General features: G+C 42.9%; 1 protein-coding gene across 3 annotated transcripts; it reads right to left on the bottom strand.

The window, feature by feature from the left end:
* Positions 1-237: 237 nt before the first annotated feature.
* NT5C3B (5'-nucleotidase, cytosolic IIIB) lies at positions 238-27,069 on the bottom strand. 3 transcript variants are annotated; one of them, XM_061590695.1, is made up of 10 exons: positions 26,922-27,069; positions 26,361-26,720; positions 23,732-23,830; positions 17,229-17,298; positions 16,355-16,401; positions 14,142-14,227; positions 11,377-11,466; positions 7,804-7,966; positions 3,901-4,101; positions 238-1,325 (listed from the first exon to the last, which is right to left on the bottom strand). In XM_061590695.1, the coding sequence occupies exons 2-10, from the start codon at positions 26,370-26,372 to the stop codon at positions 1,191-1,193; spliced, it is 903 nt and encodes a 300-aa protein (XP_061446679.1). In that variant the 5' UTR covers positions 26,373-26,720; positions 26,922-27,069; the 3' UTR covers positions 238-1,190. The 3 variants fall into 3 exon arrangements, with proteins under 3 accessions (XP_061446679.1, XP_061446677.1, XP_061446678.1); XM_061590693.1 differs by lacking the exon at positions 26,922-27,069 and adding an exon at positions 24,135-24,218 and having other exon boundaries at positions 26,361-26,714; XM_061590694.1 differs by lacking the exons at positions 26,361-26,720; positions 26,922-27,069 and adding an exon at positions 25,785-25,899.
* Between the last annotated feature and the right edge of the window lie 68 nt (positions 27,070-27,137).

The following is a 27,137-nucleotide window of genomic DNA, read 5'->3' on the forward strand; positions in this document are numbered from 1 at the left end:
TACCCAAGCTAAAACATTTATTTCAGCCAATGTGCACCAATCTGATCCCTAACGGAAAAAGGCACCAGCAGTCCACACCAGCTCCATCCAAACAATGTAACACTTAGCCCAAACCTTGTAGGATTCCAGCTCGGCCGTTCACATGGCAGAGCACAGCAAAGGTCTTCACCCAACTTTACACACCCGACCTTCTGCCAAATACCTCCAAATTTATCAGGCTGGTTTAATAGATGAACATTCATGTCCTCTCAATCATTACGCTGTGCTCTGACTGAAAAGTGAGTTGCACCAGTAGCACCCCATTTGTTTTAAGGTTGGTTTTTTTCTTGTAAGAGATTTTTATATATAGTGTGCAAAAGAAAAAAAATGAAAGCCATGCAGTGACAATTGTTTAAATGTACAATGCCGTAAGGAAACATCATTTGGAGATGCAGCAGCTGTTACTGAAGCTGAAAAAGGCACAGGAGTGCCTGGTATAGTGTAGCTTACAGAGGAACAGACTGACTGCAATTGCATTGTTCCACACCTAGCAGATCCTGCTAGCAGAAGGCAGGCTGTAAACCTGCAGATACGCTTTGCAAGAGTCCACTTTAAAATGAGACTCTGGATGCTCTCTGCTTATAGCATGTGATCCTTGTGTATGTGATTGGATTACCCACTGCAGCAAACCCACAAGCGGTTGCAAAGTCAAGTTTTGAGCCCACAACCACTCCACATAATTGGCCTGCTATGAGCAAAAAAACCACCATGAGCTCAAATCTAGAAGTTATGGTAGACCTGGTGTTAGCAAACAGGTGTGATTTAAATGTAATTGGTTCCTTTTGGGCAATGGTACATGTAACTAAATCTAGCAGAGCCCCAAGAAGAAATGTTAAGCATTGGCTTGCCTTTAGAGTCCTGACTGCTTTCTCGCAAATTCTGCACTTTGGTCAGCAGGCAAACTGACTGCAGGATGATTCTACATTCTTTGCCTTGTACAGTTGTGATCGGTTTTAAATTAGGAACGTGATGTTTCAGAGAATAGGATGTATGTCAGGTTGGCCCACTATTAATATTCTACAATTCTGAGAATGGCAAGAAACGGAGGACTGGTATGTGTCTGCAACGTTAACCAGAGGGAATAAGAAACTGAGGGACTGCCCTGCCACACACACAAGCAGCATCTCAGCTTTCCAAAGGGCAGCTTATCATCAAGGGTGAGTGGGCTGTGTGGCCTGGGTCTGGGTGAGGATGAAGTGAAGGATGCCATTTGCCACGTCCAGCGTCTCATCTTTCTCCAACACAATATCATAGGCTTCAATGTACTTCCCCCGCTGATCCTCCACCTGCATGGAGGGAGAACAAAGAAGTCTTACAGGGCAGGCATCGGCACATTAAACCTGCACTGGCTAGCTCGATGTTGCTGCAGTGCTTGCAAGTGGTGTTCTAGAACAGTGGTTCCCAAACTTTTTCGCCCCACACAAACTGAGTATCTTGGCAGACCATGTGATGTTCCTGTATTAGTGTATATATGGTAAGTGCTGTTTGTATAGGAGATACATGGTAAGTGGAATGAAAGAGGAGGGGGGAGTGAATGGGCAGTAGAATGCTGGATGATTGGCTGAGTGTTGAGAATGGCGGAGAGTATAAATGGAAGGATGACAGTTAAATCTGGGAGGACGTGAGAGGGTTGTTTTGGTGGGTTTGTGAGAGTTGTTTGAGAGGTGGATGTCAGGAGAGTGTGGAGAAAGAGAGAATGGGAGTTCTAGTTTATGATAAGTCAAGTATCATAGTAATAGATGAAACCATATGCTTATGTGACTTTATAAAGTAATCTTGTTATCTTTGTTATTTAATAAATACTGTATTTGGTTTACCAAAGGCCTGATCCTTGGCTGGGGTTTCACAGACCAGAAGGGAGGGTAAGGTAAATACCAAGGCTGAAGAGTGACAAATGGTGGCAGCAGGGAAGGAAAGAATAACACCACAAGTATTCAGAGCAAACCAGGATTATCTGCATTGATACAAAGGGATTGGGACAGCTTAAGCACGCAGTCACAGAGGTAACCTGATAGAGAGACTCAGGCAGAGTCTCTGGGAATACGGGTTATAGGACGTGACTGGTGGTGCTGCCTAGCAGGGGGATCTGGTGAGGTCTATGCTAGAGCGGGGAGAGAAACCATAAAAAAGGACAGTCCGGACTGGTGGAGTCCCTGGTGGTGCCTAGTGACAGGCAGTAACCACGAGCAGGTAGGAACCTGACAGGGAGAGCCAGGGAAGGGCGTCACAGACCACTTAATGATTTTTCTGCCTGTTGTAGTAACTGTAATGCACTGTGCCAGATGTAATACGATATTTATTGTTTTGCTTTTTTATTTCTTATACATTGTATCACAATTGGAATTCCACAAAAAATGCAATGTAAGAAATAAAAGCAGCAATAAAAATACAATTAAAAAATGTAACGTGATGGATGTGCTGTCTCCCGTCTTCAACCACAAATCCACAGACACACCGTGGACCACCGGAGTGAAGCTGTTCTAGAGAGAAGCCTGGGGTTCCTTGTGAGTTTTTCAGGGGTTCATCAATGAGAAGAACAACAATTTATTTAAAATATTTCTCTCCCGCTCTTCATCATACAAGGTGATGCTAGAGCGGATTATCATCGCCAGTAAAACACATAACCAACAATTAAACGCAGGTAACAACAATCTCTAAAAATATTAACTGCAGCAACATAAAGAACACAGCCCTGCTGGATCAGGCCAGTGTCCCATCTAGTCCAGCACCCTGTTCTCACAGTGGCCAACCAGATGCCCAGGGAAGCCTGCAAGCAGAACCTGAGCACCACACCATGCTCTCCTCCCATGGTTTCCAGCAACTGGGATTCAGAAGCATGCTGTCTCTGACTGTAGAGGCACAGCATACCCATAAATGGCTAGTAGTTACATGGCTAGCAAACTACATAGCAGCAGACACAGAGGACAATACATCACCCAAAGGGCTGGGTAAATAGTTTTTAACTGATGAAAACTTGGCACTGCTCAAAGTTGTGAGGGAAGGCGTTCCAAAGTCAGAGCATTTCCTGTGTCGCTGCCTATCTAATTTTAGCATGGTGAGGGACCACGAAAAGGGTATCACAATAAGCCTGAAAGGCAATTTGTCTCCCTTTACAATACTTCACTTCAAACGCACAGATACAAGGAAGTGCTGGATGTGTTTTAGGCCTCATACTCAGTTCACGTGCATTTGAATTTATTGTTTGGTTGCTGTGGTTTACGCAGCTGGCTTGTTTCAATAAAACATAGTTAAGACTAACCACAGTTTAGGGGTTGTGCAAAACATTAAAACTTGCATTTGTTAGGCTTAGCAACGCCTAAACTATTATTTCAGTCTTGTACTATCAAATGTATTTTAAAGTTAGTTTCAATTCATCTGCAGAGTTAGATTTGTATTCTGTTATGAAGTGTGCAGTATGCCCGCAAGTCTGCAATTTTCACAAATTCTGGAATGCATTCAGGTCTCAACATCAAAATATCCTAAAAGGGGATGTCAAGGTTATATATGGGAACTGTAGGCTTGCATGCAAACTGCAGGCTTTGTCACAGTTTTGTTTAGCTATTTGAATACATATGCCATATTTTCTATTGCTTTGGCTTATCAGCCACTATAGCTATGCCTTTTATGGAAAAAAATGATCTGCAGGGATCAGCAGGTAATAATATTTATCTCCATGCTTCTTTCTGCTCATTTATGCAGATCAAGCTTCTGTTAGCAGCACAAGTATGGGCCAGGGAGATTTGTTCATGGCCCGCTGGCAACTTTCATAGCACTCAAAGTCTGCCTGAAATGGCTACCTCACCTGGCCTCCTAGCAGGGCTTCCACAGTCAGCTGTGCCCACCAGGGTAATCCCAACTCACCCTGTCATTCAGAAAGCCAACCCGGAGGATATTATCCACGTCAGCAACCCCATCTGCCATACTGAGGTCGCCCATGGAATCTCCAAGGAGCAAGATATTTGTCCTTGTGTGCAGCTGCTGGAAATACTCTGTATTCTTGAGGACTGAGTTGTTCTTGTTGTAGGTGTGGATCAGGGGCCCTTTGAAACCTTGCAGAACTCCCTGCATGGAGGACACAGAGGCAAACGTGGTAAATATGGATCAGATAAATAGCCAACTTCTGCATTGTGATTTTTGGGTGTGTGCATGTACACACACACATACACGCACGATCTGGAGACCAAACTACCCAGCAGTAGTGACTTCACAGTTATTTGTTTTTATTTATTTCATTAATGAATCATCTCCTATGAAGTATCTCAAAGTAATACAATACACATATAACACAATCACACATATATATATGCGATATGTATGTGTATATTTAAATAGTTAAAATGACTGAATATATATCAAAATTAATTTCAGATCCAATACAGATACCGACTGGGATAAAAATCTCCATTTAGAAGGCTTGTAGTAGGAGGGAGTTCTAAAGGGTAGGTGCTGCCACAGTAAAGGCCCAATTCTAACATTATGCAAAATGGACCTCCTGATAAGATGCTATTAGCAGGAAGCCCTCTCCTCCAGAGTGCTGTGATTGGTTTGGCATATCAGGGCTGAGACAATCTTTAATGTATCCTGGTCCCAAGCTGTATAGGGCTTTGTACACCCATACCAGCACCTCAAACTTAGCTTGGTATCATAATGCTGACCTGTAGGCAGAATGGGAAGCAGATGGTACAAGTCTCCAGGATTGGTTCTTAGGGGATTCATGAAGGCAGGCAATACCATCAGCAAGAGTAGTCTAGCAGCCAGACAAGCAAGGTCAGGCATGAAATTCAGGGGTCCACAAATCTGCTTGCTACAGTTACAACGGTGAGCCTCTCTCCCCACTCTGGTGAACATGGGAATGAGAGCAGAGGTTCATCTTCGCAGTCCCTTTTGAGAATGTCCCTCTCCATTTGTGGACCCCTCCAGATTTATAGCCATTCCAGATCAGAGGAAATCAGTGAACTGACTGCAGCCTGGGAGGACACTGAAGTCCTGAGAACCTTTTGATCTGCAGCTCCAAAGTGCCTCACTAGAGGGAACAGCAGAGCACCAATCCAGAGGCTGCTCCTCCTAATGCTGGCAGATCCTATTAGCTTTAAAGCCACACGTGCTTGAGCATGGCTGGAGTGTTACACAACTTATGCATGAAATGGGACAATGATAATTATAACGGGTAAATTGCCCAAAGTTATCTGGCATAATTTCATTTTCCTTCAAAGTTTTGTGGTGTTGCTTTCATTAAAAATTCTGATAAAAAAAGAACCTATAATAATCGATCATTTGGGATTATTAGATTTTTCCGCTTGTTCATGTTGATGTGCCTAGCAGCTCTATAAAAAGCAGCTATCCCATTTCAGGGGGGGAAGGCTTGGTTTCTTTTTTTGAAACAGCTGCAGACCTTTTAAAAAATAAATAAGAATGTTTATTTGTAACACAACAGGAAAACAATATGTACGCTGTGGCCAAAAGAACATGCCATGCCAAAAGAGATTCTCTGATTATTATGTAAAACAGAGATTCTGCATAGTAACATAATTAGAAAGTAGTGATTATAGACAGCTAACTCCCCCCGCTTTGTTTTTTTACTTTTTCCTCCCCACTTTGCTATTTTCTTCGTTCCAAGGACATTCTGATATGAAGTCCCTGAAGGAGTTCTTATCCTGAGAACTGTACATGTCAAAACAGCTACAGACTTTAAGCAGGGCTGTGGAGTCAGTACGCCAAACCTTTGACTCAGACTCCGACTCCTCTATTTTTCTGCTGTCCGACTCCGACTCCTTCATAAATGGCAAATGTATATTAACTAGTAATAACAAATTTACTGTAGTAAAATGGTAGCACAAGCCATTTCATCACCACCATGTGAATCATCAGGCTAGATTGATAGAACATAAAATATATTTATTTGATTAAAATCTCTGAACAAGAAAACTTTCCTAAATTCCTATGAAAGTTTTTATTTTGAAGCTGGAGTCGGAACATTTCTACTGACTCCGACTCCACCCCAAATTGCTTCCAACTCCGACTCCACAGACCTGATTTTAAGTACTACATTCAAAACCCAAAGAGAGGTATTCATATTTAAAGCAAGGCTAGGGCACCCTTAGTCCTCCAGATGTTGCTGCATAACTAGCTCCCATCGTTCCTGGCCAATGGTGCTGATGGGAGTCCAGAAATAGCTAAAGGGCCACAGGTTCCTTATCTCTGATTCAAAGTGTGGAATCCCTCGGTTTTTCTCCCTACATTTTGAAAGCAGTTTTATTTTCTTTAAGAGAAGTAAAACCGTGGACCTCATACTTTCCACATCTTTATTCACCTTTGTTTGGGCCTTCAGGGGCAGAAAAGACTGTTTTGCAGGACAGATTTAGTCCACAGATCTCTAGTTGGCCATCCTTCAATAGAATTATTCCAGAGATGGCTAACTTGTTGCCTTCCTGATGCTGTTGGAGTCCAACTCTCTTCAGCCCGAGAGTTGTGAGTCCAACAACACCTTGAGGGCCACAGATTAGCCACCCATGATTTGAACAAATGGCAGAATTGGGGGATGTTCCAGACCCCTGACTGAAGCCTTGTAAGAAGTTGCTGCAAGCGTGGGACTGCAAGTAACATCATGGGTGGGATGTCTCTAGGAGCAAAGTTGAAACTGTCGAATTCCCTTTTTATTTCCTAGTGCCAGGAAATGTAATATTGCCTGCTAACAGATGTAATGTTGTTATATTTATAGTATTGGAAAGTGTTGTTGTTTGCTGTGATATTTGCTGTTATGTTACTGTTCTATTATTTTTGTTATTATGAAATTGTTCTTGTAAATGCTGTTGTAAGCCACTTTGAGGACAATTTTTTGTGGAAAGGCAGCATATAAATAAAATGATGATAAAGAGCTGTCCAACACCTTTGGGTCCAATGTGAGTTTCTTCAGGAGTGCCGTCACACTACCATCTGTTTAAGGGCAGCAGATACCACCCCCTCACGTTAAAAACTCATTCCACACACTCTACCCCAAGCAGCCAACCCCTATTGGCCAGTTCAAATCATCCACAATGGGTGAAGGTTGAGAGAGCAAGTGGTTGACTGAACAACTGCAAGCACCTTGTCCATGTCTTCAGGCCTCAACAACTTAAATGGATCCCACAACATTGGCCGAGACATTGTGTTGGACACTTCACCCAAGTCTTCACCACATGGCATCTAAGTCATCAGAGTGATGTGTGATTTTACTCTTAAAGGGCCTAGCAAACTTGTCATAGCAATCATCTGAGGGTTCAAAGCACCTCTATCAAGGGGCAGATGTTAATAATCTCTGAACCACTCAGAACAGCTCTGCTGAACAACTACTTGACGATGCAATGGAGACAGCAAAGTGTGCCCTCACCAGTACTCTAATGCATGTCCCATAATCTTTGTGACAAGTTATCTGCCATATGCACTTTTAGCTGTGGTCCAGCTTCCCCTGAATACCAGGAGGCAGCCTGGGCTCCAGAGCACAAAACCTCAATGAGAGGGAGGCCCACGTCTTTAATAAACACATATTAATTGTTCCATCCAAAACACTGCTCATCCTGGCAGAACCTGGGAGTTCTTGGCTGACCCCAGAAGGCACACACTTGCTTTCCATTTACCCCCTCCACCCCAAATCTTTTTGAGCCACTACCACAGTGCTCAAACTGTGATCCTTATGTTTCTGTGCTCTGAGTTTTAGTCTGAATTTTCAAGGAGCTGTCCAAGGTACACCAGCTGCCACTGAGGGAAAGTGAAGCAGACTCAACTCACACTGTCATCAAAGTCCATATAGTTGGAGACCACACTGACATTGGGATAGAACACGCCAGCCTGGCGAATTATCTCCTCTAGCACATCGCCCACACCTGCTGAGAAGATGAAGAGGGGTACTCTGCTCTGGTGAAGCTTGTCAAATAGAATGTTGAAGTGATCTCTGAGTGCAAGAAAGAGAAGAAACGCAATGTTACTGAAATGGTGAAATGCACAAGGCTGGGTCCAGAGGTGGGTGAAAGACATTTATCCATGCCCTGAGGTCAGCAAAGAATCTACCAAGCCCAACACAGTCACTATTCTCCCTTTTCATGAAGCAACCCAGAAGATCGGGGTAGCATGGGAGAGAATTCTCTCTCTGCATGTCCTGCCTCTTTCAGGTTGAAGTGGAGAAGGGTGGGGCTACTGAAAGTGACTTGCTCCCTAATCTTGCAGCCAGGAAACATAAAAAGAGTGAGCATTCAATTATTTACTTACATCTGTGGAAATGGCATGCAAGTAGAATTTGTATGTATTCTGCAAGTTGCAAACAGTTACAGCATCCAGTGTGGAGCTTGTAACAATAGCCACATCTGCACCATACATTTAAAGCCCTATTATGCCACTTTAAAAAGTCATGGCTTCCCCCATGGAATCCTGGAAACTATAGTTTGTTAAGAGTTGTGAGGAGACCCCTATTCCCCTCACAGAGCTACAATTTCCCCTGAAATAGGGGATTGATTGTGAAACCACTCTGGCAATTGTAGCTGTATCTAAAAGACAGGACACAAAAAGAAAAATGGATGAGGAAAGGAAAGGAAAACAAGCAAACTCAGTCCCCAGTTCCTAAAGTTACAGAATTCTTACAATAACCAGCTTGAATGGAAGCAAGACTGCTGGACAGGAGGAGCCAAACAGAGCAAGTCTCCCAGCAGAGCAAATGGAATGGTCCAGGCTTCCTATCTCTCTCCAGTCTGTGGACAGCAACTGTCTTCTTTGTTGTCGATTTTATGTAAGCTGCTCGAGGAGGGGAATGGGGAAGAAACTTGGTTGAGTTTGCATTGTAATGCAAACCTACCTGTATTTCACTTCCCAAAATAAGACATGAATCAAAATGCAGCTATCCTTCCAAATTCACACTTCTCCACATTTTGGGATGTAGTTCTCCAGCCAGGAAATATATTCAAAAATGCATGTTAGGGGAAAGTGTGCATAAAATGCGTATTTTAGTGAAAATAAAATGCAATAAACATTGCTTGCAAAAATGTGTAAAGGTAAAGGTGTCCCTGCACTTATAGTGCGAGTCGTTTCCGAGTCTTAGGGTTAAGCAAATTTGCATATAAAAGTATAAGAGGAGAAAATATGCACTCAAATGATGAATTTTTGTGAGGACTTGTAAAAAACGTAATAAAATGTAAATGTACTGCCTTCAAGTTGATTCCGACTTATGGTGACCCTATTAATAGGGTTTTCATGAGGCTGAGAGGCAGTGACTGGCCCAAGGTCACCCAGGGAGCTTCATGGTTATGTGGGGATTCGAACCCTGGTCTCCCAGGTCATAGTTCAACACCTTAACCACTACACCGATGTGGAAATTTGGCAAACTGAATTTAAGACTGGAAAAATGAGAAACTCAGACAAATTGCCAAATTCACCAATCCTTACTCATCTTTAAATGTCCATAAATTGGGAACTGAACAAAGGTAAGGATGGATAAATCTTCAATTTCAGTTTCTCTCTCCAAACTATTTATTTATTTATTCAATTTATATACCGCCCCATAGCTGAAGCTCTCTGGGCGGTTCACAACAAGTAAAACATCTGATATACAATTAAAACCACATATCAAGCAATTTAAACATACATTAATGATATCAAAAATTAAAGCATATGTATACACATACAAATGCATATTAAATATTAAAAGCTGAAATACTAAAATACTAAAAGCTAAAAAAAAATTACTAAAACTAAAATGCCTGGGAGAAGAGGAAGGTTTATGTGAAGGTTTATGTACGCCTGGCGCCGAAAAGATAGTAACGTTGGCGCCAGGCGTACCTCATCAGGAAGAATATTCCATAGTTCGGGGGCCACCACTGAGAAGGCCCTTTTTCTTGTTGTCACCTTCTGGGCTTCTCTCTGAGTAGGCACCCGGAGGAGGGCCTTCGATGTTGAGCAGAGTGTACGGGTAGGTTCGTATCGGGAGAGACATTCCATCAGGTATTGGGGCCCCGTGCCATGCAAGGCTTTATAGGTTAAAACCAGCACCTTGAATCGAGCCCGGAAACATATAGGCAACCAGTGCAAGCGGGCCAGAATCGGTGTTATATGTTCGGACCGCCTGGTCCCAGTTATCAGTCTGGCCGCTGCATTCTGCACAAGCTGTAGTTTCCGAACCGTCTTCAAGGGCAGCCCCACATAGAGTGCATTGCAGTAGTCTAATTTAGAGGTTACCAGAGCATGAACAACTGAAGCAAGGTTTTCCCTGTCCAGATAGGGGCACAGCTGGGCCACCAGCTGAAGTTGGTAGAAAGCACTCCGTGCCACCGAGGCTACCTGGGCCTCCAGTGACAGGGATGGTTCTAAAAGAACTCCCAAGCTACGAACCTGCTCCTACAGGGGGAGTGCAACCCCATCCAGAACAGGTTGAACATCCACCATCTGGTCAGAAGAACCAGCTATTAACAGTGTCTCAGTCTTGTCTGGATTGAGCTTCAATTTATTCACTCTCATCCAGTCCATTATCGCAGCCAGACATGGGTTCAGCACCTTGATAGCCTCACCTGAACAAGATGAAAAGGAGAAGTAGAGCTGCGTGTCATCAGCATACTGGTGGCAATGCACTCCAAAACTCCTGATGACGGCACCCAGCGGCTTCATATAGACGTTAAAGAGCATGGGGGACAAAACTGATCCCTGTGGAACTCCATATTGGAGAGCCCAGGGTGCCGAGTGATGCTCCCCAAGCACTACCTTCTGGAGACGACCCGCCAGGTAGGAGCAGAACCATTGCCAAGCAGTACCTCCAACTCCCAAATCCGCAAGTCTCCCCAGAAGAATACCATGGTCAATGGTATCGAAAGCCGCTGAGAGGTCAAGGAGAACCAACAGAGTTACACTCCCCCTGTCTTTCTCCTGACAAAGGTCATCATACAGGGCGACCAAGGCCGTCTCCGTGCCAAAACCGGGCCTGAAACCCGATTGAAATGGATCCAGATAATCGGTCTCATCCAAGAGTGTCTGGACCTGGTCCGCAACCACTCTTTCGAGGACCTTGCCCAAGAATGGAACGTTTGCTACTGGCCTACAACTCTTTTCAGATACATTGTTCCTTGCCAAAGCAGCCCAACTTCTACACAATCTTAAAACATCTGCATTCAGTGTAAAGCACTCAGACCATGTGCATGTATGTGTGAAAACCAGCAAGCCTTCATACTCTGGAGCACATTTCACACTTAATTTCAAGTGCAAAATTCAACCTTCCCTTGATGGAGAATCTGGGAAGAGTTGATGCAGAGAAGGAGTAACCACAAAAATAAAGGGATGCCCCACAACCTGACTCATACTCTTATACCCAGCATCCAAATCTCATACCTGAGCATGACATCCGACTCTTTCACTATCTGGGCAATGTCGCTTTTCGAAATCTTTTGCTGGGACAGGAGGTTGTGGGCCTTAGTCCACCTGGAAGACACCATCTGTCATGAGCGTTTGTTGGCTAAACTGATTGCAGGAAACAGAGCAAGCCTCACGTAGGGCCCTAAAGATCTGTGACTTCAGCACAATGCCTATATTGGGAGAGGAATTCTTCAGGATAGTTCTCAACAGGGTTTCAACCCCCATACTGCTGAGAGGTAAATGGAAGACATGCTTCTAAACTTACTGTTTATCTACATGGGAGCATTTCTTCATAGTAAAGACACTTTATAAACTTTTGTCATTGCTTTGCACCATCTAGTTTGTGCTCAATGGTAGCTGCAAAGACATTTTTCCATTCACACAATAGGTGTTCCTTTATCAAGGATCAATCACAGTGTGGCTCCTCCCTCTGATTTTGCACTTATACTCCCTCCAGTTCCTAGGGAACTGGGCATGCACAGATTATACCTTGACCCCTCCCCCAAAAGCCACAATGGAACCTGGGAAAGAAAGTACAATTAATACTGAAGCTGAATGGACATTATCGCTGCTTCTTTGTATTTGCGATTGAATGCAAACCTGCAGAGCCATCAACCTCACAGTAATAGTAATAATAATAATAATAATAATAATATTTTATTTATGAGTCGCCTATCTGGCTGAATTAACGGTCACTCTAGGCGACGTACATTTACATATTAAAATACAATAAAAACCAAAACAGTAATTAATGTACCAGTATTAAAAACAACCTACCCCACAGATCCCATAGGCCTGCCTGAACAGCCAGGTCTTCAAGGCCCGGCGGAAACCTATCAGGGAAGGGGCATGGCGAAGATCAAAAGGAAGGAAATTCCAGAGGGTAGGGGCCACGATCGAAAATGCTCTCTCTCTGGTCCGTACCAGCCTCGCTATCTTAACTGGTGGGACCGAGAGAAGGTCTTGTGTGGCTGATCTCGTCAGGCGGCATAATTGGTGCTGCAGGAGGCGCTCCAGATAAACTGGGCTGAAACCGTATAGGGCTTTGAAGGTCAACACCAACACCTTGAATTGGGCCCAGTAAGCAACTGGTAGCCAGTGTAGATCTACTAACACCGGAGTGATATGATCCCAGCGACGGCTGTTCTTGATCAAACGTGCCGCCGCATTCTGTATCAGTTGTAATTTCCGGACCGTTTTCAGGGGTAACCCCACGTAGAGCGCATTACAGTAGTCTAAGCTGGAGAAGACCAGGGCATGTATCACCCGTGGGAGCAGATGGGCAGGAAGGTAGGGTTGCAGTCTCCTTATCAGATGTAATTGATACCAAGCTGCCTGGCTCACTGCCGAGACCTGAGCCTCCATGGACAGCCGGGAGTCAAGAATAACCCCGAGGCTGCGGACCTGGTCTTTTAGGGGCAATTTTACCCCATTGAACACCAGGTCTATATCCCCCAACCTGCCCCTGTCTCCCACGAGCAACACCTCGGTCTTGTCGGGATTTAGTTACAGCCTATTCCTTCCCATCCATTCACTTACGGATTCCAGGCACTTGGAAATGGTGTCCACTGCCAACTCTGGTGAGGACTTAAACGAAAGATAGAGCTGAGTGTCATCCGCATATTGGTGGCACCGCAGCCCAAATCTTCAGTTTGTTTTGGCTGCAGGGAGTGAACCCTGATGTGAAGCTGATGGCTCTGCAGATTTGCATTCAGTTGCAAACAAACACAAAGGAATAGTAGTGGTGCGTGTCTGTGTGTGTGTGACTGCAAATAAGATGAGCGGGGAGAAGGCATGAGAATCTTTAAAGCATGATCTTAACTTTGGGCATCCTTTCCTGGGCTTGCTTGGAGGGTGGAAGGACATCAGCAGATCAGAGATCAACCCCCTTCCCCCCAACACTCTGCACTTCCTATCTGAATTGTATTTAGATCCTTCCCCCCATGGAAGAAAGGGAGAGATGTCTGCCTGCCTGGTCAGTTATACGCAAGCAAAGCAAACCATCAGGCACCTCTTCTCTGCTGATGCTGAAGCCACTGGCTTTGGTTATCAGTCTCCCCTCTTTCTTTTTTCCCCTCTCTCTCTTTCTGCCTCCCCCTTCCTGATAACTAGAATTTGAGTCCCACAAATAAGTTGTTGGATAAACCACAGGAAACAAAATGGAATTCACAGGGGCTGGGAGAGTGGGCAGGGAAAGGGGAGTAGCAGAGAGTGACAATTCACCCACTCACCAGAAAGCATTGAAGCAAAGTGTCTGCAACCACTAATGGAGCGGAGTGGAGATGTATTTTTTCCCACTTTTCATATTATCAGCGGATTGGGTTAGTATGGATTTATGGGAGGAAACTGCATGACAGCTTCTGTTTGCCAGTAACATTACGTGAACAATGCAGATTAAAAGGAGATGTGAATAGCACCAAACACGCAGTAAACCACAGTGTAGATGAGCCCTCAGTTCAACTGGTTCTGGCATTGTCTATACCCTCAGCTGATCCATATCACCAATACAGCCGGAATGCCTGAGGAAAGTTTGTAAACACCTATATTCCCCCAGTGCCTCTTGCCACCAGAAGCCAAAGCCACAAGACACATCAGCAGTGGCATCCTGGGTGAGGCAGCCCAGCTGTCTCTGGTAAACTCTGGTAATGGAGCTGGGTGTGTGTGTTCTGTAATGGAATACAGAACACACACACCCAGCTCCCTATTAAACAAAGATGATATCCTCTGGCACAAATACTCACCATTCTACCATGAGGGGCAGCTTGTCCTCCACGGTCCGGTAGGGGTCAATTTCAATAGGATAGTAATAATGGAGCAGATCTTTTAGCTGAAACATTTCCCAGTATCAACAAAAGGAAAGGGGATATTTCGCTTGTCAGAAAATAAGCACACAGAGTTCAAGATGACGGTTTTCTAAGGCAGAGTTAGGCCAGGGGAATGCTTCATTCTTGTGGCTAGAACGGGACACCCACCTGCTGACCTTGCTGCCTCTGTCGTTATACAAGGATGGGATACTGACTGACTGATTTCTAGCCCATCTTTTAGGGCACATCATAAAACTCCGTAAAAAAGCAGCAGTTAAAACCCTAGACGCTTTAACAGAAAACAGACTGAAACAAGAATGTATTTTAGGGTCTATTTAAGGATTTTCATTCTTGAGCCAATAAAGTATTTATTTTTGTTCACTCCTGGGATTACATCTCTTCTCTCTTCCCTTTTCCTGTCACTAGTGATTATCTCGTTTGGTTTCTCAGCTAGATTGAGACCACAGCGGGGGGGGGGGGAGTTTCTGTTCAACCCTTTGAATTCTATTCAACTAAGCATTACTCAGAGTAGACCCACTGAAAATAATGAGCCTAAGTTAGCTATGTCTATTAATTTCAATGGGTCTACGTGTAGGGTCAACATCGAATACCACCCTATGTCCCTACACCATTTTCCTGCCACTGCAATATAAACTTCAGGGGCATATAGAAGCTTTGCAATGTGGTTTTCAGGAGGATGTGATTGTGGAGAGGAAAGGTCACCCTCTATCTCCAAATGCCATGGTCCCAATCCAGATCACACACACAGAGAGAGAGAGAGAGAGAGACCCAGCTACTGCAGCTATTTCAAAAGGATTCACAGAGAATTGCAGATAGTGACCTTGACCTGTTAGGGGTGATTCTTCCAGGAGCTGAGCTGATCATCAGCCACCTCTGATAATAATGAAATCCTGGCCAGATAAAATGCAAAATTATCTGAAATGCAATTTACTTAAGGACTCTATTTATCTGTATTGAGTTGAAACCTGTCGTTTATCCTCCTGGGTCATTATGAGACATGTCATTAAGCCATAATGCTTGTCTTACTTGACCTTCTTAATCCTAGAGGTTAAATGACACATCTAAACGTAGTTACATAAACAGGGTCCTTAGGTAAGAATGAACAATGTATAATTCTTTCTAAATGAATAAAATCCACTGGTTTTGAACTAGACTTGGTTCAATGCAGGACCCACTGAAATAAATTCGAGTTGTCATTAACTTCCCCTATGACGGGCTATCAGTGTAGATTTGTTACCCCATTAACAGCCTTTCTCCAGAGACTGCCTCAGGTCAGAAACCAAATATTGAATCAGTTGAATGTTATTCATTATGAAACAGGAAAAGTGTCTTATCATTTTCTCAGTGCTTGAAAAGTTCATTGTAAAAAGGAGTTAGTTCCAGTTCATCCATTCCAAAAAGGAATTAATTCCGTTCCAGTTCAATTCCTAGTTCATTCATGCGGTCCTCACAATTTTCTTTTCAGCCTTCAGAATTTTACTAGTGCTCTGCTCAACTATAAAATATACTCAAGAAGACTAAGAAAAATCAAAACACACACACACACAGAGTGTGTAATGTAATGTGAACAATTGTTTTATTTATTTTCCCCAACAATTACGATGTTTAAGCTTCAACAGCAGCATCACTTTTTATATAGGTCAAAAAGGTGAATGCAATAGCCACAATCAGCACAGAGTAAAATGCAATGAAACCCCTATATATACATTTTTGAATTAAAATTAAAATTGAACTGAATTAAAAATTGCCCAGTTTCCACCGCAAAGGAACTGAATTCGTGTTCATATGGAAATTATAAGAACTACATTCAGGCATAATTGAGAGATTTTTGAATTAATTAATCTGAATTAGTTCATTCCAAGCACAGAATTTCTATTATTTGGTTTCTGACTTTGGAGACTGGTTTTGAGGCAGTCAAATCTATACTGAGACCTTATCATAGTGGAATTGTTATAAATTATTCATGAGGTCTTTACCTCTCAATGGATAGCATGGTGAACTCTGTTTGAGAGCCTTAGCCTTCTCACAAAACTCAAGGTTCCTTGAGCTCTTGATAGCCGGAGGGAATGAAACTTGGAGGGCAGTTAAGCTTTTAATACACCTGCATGCCAAGACATGGAAGCTCATACCTTTTTCTTCCCTTCTTCGCTGATGACCCGGCTGTTATCTATGATATCTGAAAAGACACAAAAACCAAACATGTCATTTCTAGAAACTAGCACAAATGCAGAACAATTTCTAGCCTGGACTTTCTTTTGAGAAGGCTTGTGCTTTGAAAGCTTACTTGAATCTAAACCATGAGTTATGCCTTGATGTGAACATGGCATGGTGTATCTTGCAGTTCTGGGCATAGAATTCAGCATCTTGGGAATCCCTGCTTGTTTATGTTTAAAATGCAAGACTCTAACCCTCAAGGCTATGAAAATAAGCATGGAACATGTGAGTAATGCTCAGTGGAATCTGAAGCCTCAAAACTGGGGGCATACTGAGCAAGATTTCCAAGGAACAGAACTTTGCTAAGCTAGGTGTGTGCCCCTCTCCATGAATATCGGAAGTGGAATAAACCATGCATGCATGTGTGCAAAATTTGCTTAGCTGCTCAATTTATATCAATTGTTGACCAGCTTTTCTTGGCACATAACTTCGATTTGATTCTTAAGTGTAAACTACACCCACCCACTCTGGTTATGCCCCTTACTTCATGTCTACAAGCAGCATTTCTCACACTTTGTGAAATCATGTCTTCCACCCACTACTGAACATGGAACTTTTAACTCATAGCTCATACTTTTCAACTATAATGACACACCCACTCTCTAGAAGATACCCAAAGGCCTGGAGGGACCAAGAGGAAAAGATAAACTGTGTTTTACAACAGAAAGATAAATCAGTTTGTAGGAGAGAAATGGAAGTTATGACAAATAAATGATAAGGTTTGCAATAGAAGGGAAGCGGCATCAAGAGGAACAGCAAGAGGAGACAAAGGGCAGAAACTGGACTCACTGTAGGAAGTGGGGCAGCGCTGACCATTGAACCCAAATCGAGTCAGAGTCATGTCAAAATCAGAAATAACCTGGAGAGGAGAAGGAGGAATGAGAGGGAGATTACAAGGGATTCAGTGCCTAGATACCACTCTGCAGATTCAAGGAACCAAGTCCCAGACTTATTAAGTGAGCAACCTGAAACCCATGCAGGTCTTCACTGTAGCCTGCCACCGATTACTGAACCACGACTATTGCTGAATTCACCACATGTTGCTCAGGTCAGCAAACAGCTGCTTGGTGGGCTATGGGGAGTGTGATTTACATGTGGAGGAAGGTGGTCTCCCCACACACCTTCCTCCCCACCACCTCTGCGCTTTCCTCAGCCTAGGGATGGAATCCTCTCCTTTTTCTCTGCCAGGTTGAGAACTTTTTAGCATCTCAAAGGGCTTTTGCTCGCAGATCTTGTATAATAGAGACACATGAAATTTCAAAGGCCATATATGAATATTCCCTCTTAACTTTGGACCTAATTAAGAGCTTGAAATTATCCCATCGCTCATGCAGTCAAACCAGTAGAAATTATCCAAACTGGTTTGACAAAGAATGTAGGGAGTCTAAGCTGGAGGTAAGAAGGATATATACCAACTATAGGAAATCAGGAACAAATATCCTCCCTCCTGAATATTATCTGGCAAAAAAATCTTATAAAAATTTAATTGTCCAGAAAAAAACTAGCATTACAAGAAAATTGGAACCTCCTGATAAATGCTTCCTTAAATAATGACTCTAAACTTTTTTGGGCCTTAGTTACAAATGCTTTGGGATCCGCTGCGCCTTCAAGTTGCATTATTCCTCCAGATCTATGGGAACATTATTTCTCCCTCCAATTTACAAAACATAACAATAGCAATTGCTTTTCATCTCTGACTGATTTCACCATACTCTCTAAATGGCCCCCAGTAGAGCAAGCAGAGGTTGCTCTTCTGATTAAAAATCTTAAAAATGGAAAGGCCCCTGGAATAGATCAAATTCTACCTGAAATGTTAAAAGCAAATATTAATTGGTGGACGCCATTGCTCTCATATCTGTTTACACAGATAAATTTGATTGGGAACATTCCTAAAGTCTGGTCAGAGGCGATAGTAATACCAATTCATAAAAAAGGCGACAGAAGTGATCCAGCAAACTATAGGCCCATTAGTCTTTTATCGGTTGTAGGTAAAGTTTATGCGAGCCTTCTTAATGTTAGGCTACAACGTTGGTTAGAGGAGGAAGAAATATTAGGCCAAGAACAGGCAGGTTTCAGAAAAAATAAATCTACCCATGACCACTGCCTAGTATTAAGATACCTGGCAGAAAAGTATACTAATGGTATTAATAGAAGCCTTTATGTTGCCTTTATGGATCTAAAGACAGCGTTTGATTCAGTACCTCGTGAACTACTATGGGCTAAACTGAATAAGTCATTGATTGATAAGCGCCTTCTATTTCTAATCTCTCGACTCTACCAAAATACCTCCCTTCAGGTGCAATATGGGTTAGACGGTAGCACGACTAAACCGATTTCAGCAAACATTGGAGTGCGCCAAGGATGTGCATTGGCCCCTGCTTTATTTAACTTTTTTCTTAATGATCTGAGTAATAAATGTGGTGCTGAAAATTTACACTCCCCAAAAATTGCAGAGGAGAGATGTCCTCTGCTACTTTATGCGGATGATACAGTATTGCTATCCTTTTCGGAAATTGGACTTAAACGCTTACTAAGTATCTTTATGACATATTGTGAAAGAAACCTCCTTAGCATTAATTACACAAAGTCTAAGATAATGATTTCCCCCCGGAAACAATCTAATAAATATTGGAAAGTAAAAGGCCAAATATATGAGCAGGTTAAAAAATTTAAATATCTTGGTGTAACATTTTGTTCATCCTTATCTTGGTTGCCCCATATGCGGTCTGCAATTCTTGTAGCGCATAACACTTCAAAAGCCACCTCCAGATTTTTTCACACTAGAGGAGGAGGTTACATTCCAGCTGCTTTAAAAAATTTTAAAGCCAAAATACTTTCACAACTTCTTTATGGCATTCCGATATGGATAACAAATTTTAATAGAAATGTTGAACTAGTGGCATCACGTTTTTTACGGACTATATTTGGCCTCCCAAGCTGTGTTTCTTCAACAGGTCTCCAACTTGAGGCAGGAATTGCCTCAATCGAATGTACAGCTTGGCTGATTGCCTTTAGATTCTGGGCCAGGATGGTCTATACTGGACCCTCTTTGGGATATCTCCATTTAATTTGGAAGGACCCTTTTGTGAGCTCCTGGTCCTGGTCCAAGATATTTAACGAAAAACTAAATTATATAGGGCTGTCTTTGGACCTTTTGGCGTCCTGGGACTTAGTGATAGCCAATAGTACTATAAGTCAAAGAATAAAGGATTTGGACCGTCAGTACCTACTCTCAAAGGCACATACATCTTGCTCGCCTTCTCACTTTGGTTTAAATTTTTGTTTTCCATTCCCAGCACAATACTTAGAAGAGCTAACCTTTCCAAATTATAGATTTTTGTTCTCCAGAGTGAGATTTAATTGCTTACCCTCTTCACTTCTATCAGGTCGCTTCCAAGGCATTCCTCTCCAAAATCGTTTATGTAGTTGCAAGTTAAAAGAGGTTGAAACTATTGAACATGTTCTTTTTGTATGTGAGTTTTATTGTGACGCAAGGATAAAAATTATTCACCCATTAATAATAATCTTTTCTGATAAACCCCAAAGGTGGTTAACACAATATCTACTATCAGATAAAGATAAGGCTATTACTGAACATGTAGCAAAAAATTTTTATATAGCCCAGTCTATTTGCAATAATCAGGTTCTTTCCTTGGATTTTAGAAAGTAAATTATTTTAAATTTTGTAAATTGTACATGGTTTTTTAATCTTGCTTTGTTTGCATTATGGATCTATGATCGTATAATAAATAATTCAATTCAATTCTCCTTTTTTACAATTCATTTTTAGTTGTGGCCCCCTAGTGCTCGTTAATGATCCCATGCCTTTTTCCTCCGATATCTTCATTTTTCCGATCTCCTCCATTTTTTTTTTTGCTTTGCAGAGAATTATCGATATTATAACCACTATTTATTCACGAGTCTCCACTGGTATCGTCTGAACTCTGTAATGATTGCCTGTTTACATTCCTTTTCAAGTGCACTGCAGAACAGATTAAGGCAGATAATCAAGTCAGTGTCTTTCCCTCTGCTGCTTACAATCAACACCTCATTCCCCCAGCTGCTTTTTGTCTGTCAGTTACAATCAACACTTCACTGACATCAGTGAAAGGGAATACACAATTGAAGAGCTCACATAAAGTAAATTGATAAAAAGTATCACACACTATCAATGATTTCAAAGAGAATTTTTTTAAAAAGAACCAGAAAAAAGAAGAAAAATGAATCAGAAATTAGGCACAGAAAGTTGCTACTTCAAAATTCTCTCTGCAAATATAGAGAATATCAGAAATAATAATCCAATGCAAGTCCGATTATTGCAGAAACGGAGCCCATCACCCTGCTGTCTGGCCAGCTGTGGGGAGTGTGATTCCTAGTGCCTATTAACTGAGGAGGTACATGATGGAATCTCTGCCCATTGTGTGCCTTTGCCCAGCTGACTGATGCTTAACACTAAACAGGAGATCTGTGGCACAGCAAAAATCAAAACCCAAACCAGTTGGCATGCCAGATAAAGCCCTTGATCAACAGCTTTGCTCTATAATAACTTACCTCAAGCAAAGGCTGCTGGAAGTATGGTGCTGGAGCAAAGTGTGGTCTAAACACAATGAGTTGAGTCTTTATGCAGGGGCAAATTTGTCTTTACACAGTCAGACGAGTTTCGGACTAATTTCACCAGTTTCTCACATTCTGGTGTGCTTGGGGGAAAAAACCCATGTAAATACCACAGGCCCTGAAGCATGTAAGAACTTGCAGTGGTAAAGCCTGGCCTGTCAAGGTCTAAAACAGCTTCCTAGATTGCAACACCATCAATTTGCCTTCTAAAATATTGTCCCAATATTCACACACATAGATTCCTATTCCTTCATACCTCTTAGGGTGGATTCAAATGATTGAAAGAGACGACATAGACAATCCAAAGGTGAGGTGACCAGTGGTGGGCTCCAATGACATGGTTACAGGTAAGCTGTAAACTTTTTAATAAGCTGTTTTGTGGTTCTTGGACATCCAAATCCATCCTCCATGAAGACTGGCCTCAGGATCCCAATCACAACTGCTGAGTACTCAAAGGCTCATACTCAGGCTGCAGATGTGTAAGACAGGGATGGAGAACTGGAGTCCAGCAACATCTGGAAGGCACAAGTCACCCAGCCCTAGATAGCATGGCCAATTGTCCATGTTAATGGGAAATGTAGTCCAGCAACACAAGGAGGCCACAGATTTCTCATCTCTATGTTAAATCTTTCCACTTCTTCTACCTGAGTCATCCTTGCTCCCCTATACCCTTTGCTGCTAACTAAAACCTCACTTAAGATAGTACTTGGATGGCAAGCTGCCAGCCAGTATTCACCAAGGTTGTTCTACAGAGAAAATGAGGTAAACCCACATATGCAATCTTGGGTACCTTGGGGGAAGTATGGCATAGCAAATGTGATAATCTTTTTATTTATTTAAATACAAATGTACAATAAACAATAAAATGGAGATACAACATACTGAACTCGTCTGCCTTTCATTGACAAACAATCCCCACCCACCCCCCAAGCCCATAAACACCTTTCTTTGAGTTTCAGATGCTTTTAACTGGAGATTAACCTATATTGAGCCCTTATTTTCCCAGATTCCATATAGGGAAAAAGGTTGAATAAATACAAGTAGAGTCAAAACTGAGACCAAGAAGGAACAAAATAAATTCTTAAGTTATACTAGGTTGAGTCATTCAAAATTATCCCGTAAAATAGTAAGAACATTCCTTATTTGCAGCAATGCCACAGGAGTTTGAGGTTTCATTTAAAGAGGCAAACTGAGATTGTTGATTAGCAGTTAATTTGACAAGCAACAACACAACCTTTTATCTTATTATTATTATTATTATTTATTTATTAAACTTATATACCGCCCCGACTAGCCATAGCTCTCTGGGCGGTGAACAACAAAATACAATAAAATGAACAATATAATACAATAACAATAAAGCAATCAAAAATCAATAACAGCAAACATAACAAGAAATAAATTAAATTAAGTTAAAAATGCAAAAGTTAAAATGCTTTGGGAAAGAGGAAGGTTTTAACTTGGCGCCGAAAGGATAACAATGTCGGCGCCAAGCGAACCTCCTCGGGGAGACTGTTCCACAGTCTTCCTTTTTGCTTTGAAAGGCCAATGGGAGATTTCCAGTATCTCACATAAACTAGTCAAACCGTGACCAATAATTCAAGACATTATCATCCAAGCTAAAGGGAATTACATTTGACGCATGATACGTTATGTAAGCAAAGAAATGTGTACATAGGAATAGGCAATTTTAAGAAACAAATCAAAATCTGTGTGACCATTTTCCACAATTTTTGTGCCTTGGTGCACAGCCATCACATGTAAAATAAGGCTATTCAATCTTTGCCACAGTTCCAACTACCACCATTAGTGTTTCTATAGCTCCTATATCTATGTAATAACTTATAATAAAGTTTCAGATGTTTGTGAACATTTCTCTGCCAACTTTATCCTCTTAAACCACTTCTCTGGTTCACACTAAAGAGATACAGTGGAAACCTGATGGAAAGACAGGAAGTTAACTGACTTTGTTTGGGGAACTTGAGTTTACACATGGAATACACTCCCCCCAAACGCCACATCACTCAAGAAACAACTTTAAGGAGAAGGCTCTCCCAGTGTACAATGAGAAGGCCCTCACTTTTACTTGCATGCTTAAACATTCTGAGTGGAATGGACTGCCTTCAAGTCGATTCCAACTTATGGGCGACCCTATGAATAGGGTTTTCATGGTAAGCGGTATTCAGAGGGGGTTTACCATTGCCTTCATCTAAGGCTGAGGCAGTGACTGGCCCAAGGTCACCCAGTGAGATTCATGGCTGTGTGGGGATTCAAACCCTGGTCTCCCAGGTCATAGTCCAACACCTTAACCACTATGCCACACTGGCATTCTGAGTACACATTCTGAGTACTGAATGGTAAAATGAGCCATGCTGCAGATTTCAAACATGCCCATTATTTGGTAGGGATTTCACTAGTAAGTAAACAAATACAAAGGCAATGTTGCTGCTTGGGCAAGCAGAGAGAGAGAGACACCTGTGAGAAGAGGGAGGACAAACAAAGGCAAAATCTAATGTAAAAATATGTTTAACGGTTCTGCTTGCAGGAAGGTATAATTCCTGACCTCTCTTGCAAGCTATTGCTTGTGCAAGCCAAGAGATACCCCCGTGAAGAGGAGGAATAAAGTAAGGACACAATAAAGAGATAGCAGATAAACAGGTGAATGAAGGAACACACACCTGGAGTTTTCCTGCTCCACCTCTTCTGAGTCCCAAAATGATATTTTTTACATGTTCAGGATCCTTCATTCGGACAGTCGCTTTCTCTAGCTCAGGCACCTGGGGAGAGAGAGAGACTGTATGCACCATTTTCAATAATGTCCTTAGCATGTTCCAGTTTATTCATTCATTTTATTTTATATGTACTGCTTTTCTGTGTAACAATATTATTTGCCCCTTGTATAGAAAAGTAGCACATATAAACGAAATATAAATAATGTCCATCATTTATATGCATTGCTTTTAACAATATATAACAATAATGATATAAAAATTAAATAAATATAAAAAATAAAACCACAATTTAAAAAAGCACCCAAAAACAGCAGAGCAAATTAAAAACAGCAGCTGAAGAAAAAATTACCTTAGAGGGCCAAAGGCCAGCCTAAACAAGAATGCCTTTGCTTGTTGATGGAAGGTCAACAGACAGGAGGGTAAACTGGTCTCCCTGGAAGAAAGGCCCAAAGACTAGGTGCACCCACTGTGTCCTCCTCAGAAGCAGAGTGATGTACACAGGTGTGTTTGTGGATAGCTTTCTGTATAACATACAGCTACTCTGAAGAAAATGCTAAGTTCTTAAACATGATACAAAATGACAGAAGTCTAAAAGGGCCTGAAGGACCTGATCAAGGAGACGTAGGGAGCCAATGGTAAAGTCAAATCCTCACCTTTGGTTTTTACTCCCCCTTAGTCCACTCCAGACAACTCCTCTCCTCTCCTCCCACCTAATCCTAGTCTTCTCTTTAATCCCACAAAGACACCAAGACTTTTTTTTGTAACAGTACTCACTGTATATGGCACACCATTACCTCTTTTTTTCTTTTGCTGTCCAGACAGCCATTTTGCCCTGGCACCCCCACAGCTTTTATCAAGATATAAGTAGAAGTACCTCATTTTTTTTTACCAAAAAAAGTCCTGAAGGGCACAATTTCTGATCGCTTGCATGCACCCTCCAGAAGTGCTCCCCCACTTCTCAAATACCTCCCTGCACATCCGTCAGACTTTCTTGCTCTCAATTCACTGCTTAGAACTGCTTAGTTCCCTCCAACCCAACAGTCCTTCCCTCCCAGGTCTCTGTCCTGCTCCCAAGACCTTCAGTCCTCCATCTCTCTTCCCCACAAGACCACTCCGTCGCTCCCCCAATCTCCTAGATACATTAACTGCTAAGGCAAAAGCGGTTAGCCTATGGCCCTCCAGATCCTCATGAAACCCCAACTCCCATCATCCCTGACCACTTAAGTGGCCCACTGCCAGAGGCTGATGGGAGTTGGAGTTCAACAACATCTGGAAGGCCTCAGTTCCTCACCCCTGCTCCAAAGGCTCTGTTGTTTCTCTCCGTTCCCCAGCTACATCAATAGATGAACACCGAGAGTCTTTATCTTTACTATCTTCCGCTCAATGTCTCCCCCAATGTTCACCAAGGGGAAGACCGACAGATCCTAGTTTCCCCAAGGCTGCTCCTCATCCCCAGTCACTAATCCCTATGACCCCCCCAAAAAAACTGCATGAAGTCTGACCCCATAAACCTGAGCCCTTTCACATCACTTCAAATCATGAGAGCTAGTAACACAGCAGAGCCTAAGCTACAAGATCAGGACACTGGCAGTCTTTATTTGCCTTTGGCATTAATTTGTGCAGGTCAATCTCGGTCAGCTTTAGCCTCCCCCCATCTGCAATATGGGGATAATAATGACCTACCTTATTATTATTATTTATTACATTTATATCCCACCTTTCCTCCAAGGAGCTCAAGGTGGCGTACAAACATGGTTCTCCCCCTCCAGATTTAATCTTCACAACAACCGTGTGAGGTAAGTTGGGTTGAGAAGCAGTGACTGGCCCAAGGTCATCCAGTGAGCTTCAGGGGCGGGGGATGGGATTTGAACCCTGGTCGCCCAGGTCCCAGTCCAACATTAACCGCTGTTGTTGCAAGGATTACATTACAATCATGAATGCAAAGCAAAACTGCTATGTAAATGCCAAGTGTTATTAGCGTGGAAAGACTCCTGCCCACCTTGACCCGTTGCTCCTGGCCAGCTGTCTCGCTGGCTCAAACCTCCTCTCAGTGTTTGGAGTCCCCCGAAGAAAGAAGCCTCCCCTCCCCACCAAAGAGCTGCTTTGCTGGGCTAGCCACCGCCTGCCTTATTCAGGGCCCCACCTACTTTACACAAGACATCCCACTTCCCCCCACCCCTGAAAAGCTCAGCCCCTAACTCTGTCGCCCCCAAACTCCTGAACACTGAACAGACCACCGGCATCCCAACCGCGCCTCCTTCCAAAGCAGCACCCCTCTCCCAGCAGTCCTGGCCGTGAAGGAGGCTTCCCAACACGGTCTCCTCCTCCCACCCCAAACCTGACCCTACAGAACTAGCAGGCTGGCAGCCGAGATGCCTTAGCGCGACGGGACATTGCTTTGAAGCGCTGTGCCGTTTGATTTCCAGTCAAAAGACCGATCCTGACAGAAAACCACCGCCATCACTTCAAGTGCATCGTGCTTAGGATGTGTTATTCATATAAATTAGCATATTTTCCGACACGCACTTTAGTAGGGATGAACAAATCCACACATTCTCCCAGCCCTCCAACTAACCATGATCTTCATCCAGCAACCCCACCGACGAGCTTTGCAGCTAAAACCGGGAATGGAGAATGCAAGGGAAGGAACGAGAAAAAGGGAGACCTTCCTTTGGCTGGGCTTCGTTTGGCGCCTCCTCCTGTTCCTCCCTCGCTTGGTATCTGTTCGGAGTTCCTTCTTGTTTGCTGCCGATTGAGATCCTGGCCGAGGTTTCGTTCTAGCTGGGTCATTCGAGGCCGGGTTTCTCGCGGCGCTTCCTTTCCCTCCTTCCGCCCACGCGGAGGCCGGGGAGGGGGGAGGACAGTCGCCCTTCCTCCCCGGGTGGAGTTTGCCTGCAAACCGCTGATAACTGGCCCTTCTCAGACTGCAGAATTTCTAAAAAAAACCGACAGACAGACGCCGGAGGTCGGGGGCGTGTGTGTATGTGCGCGCCCGTGTGTTGTTATATTTGTCAGTAGCCTTGCCAGACTCAAAAGGCGGGCTATAACTCTAAGGAACGATCCATCAGTCAAAGTTGAAGCACCTTAAAAATCCATTCGTTTAAGTACGAAAGAATAGGGCCATGCTATTGCTTACCTCCCTTCCGTTGAGATCAATGGATTGCAGGTGCTTTACTGGCTTGATCGTACCGTTAGGAAATAATGGGCATATTAAGAAAGAAATACTCTCTTTCTTTCCTCTGATCTGAAAGTCCTTCTCTCCTCCCTTCCTCAAATCCTTAAACCCTTAATGCCGGAGGGTACTCCCCGCAATTACTCAGGGACAGGAATACAACCTGCGCTTGGATCATGA

Source organism: Rhineura floridana, chromosome 11, assembly GCF_030035675.1.
Source record: "Rhineura floridana isolate rRhiFlo1 chromosome 11, rRhiFlo1.hap2, whole genome shotgun sequence".
Taxonomy (NCBI): domain Eukaryota; kingdom Metazoa; phylum Chordata; class Lepidosauria; order Squamata; family Rhineuridae; genus Rhineura; species Rhineura floridana.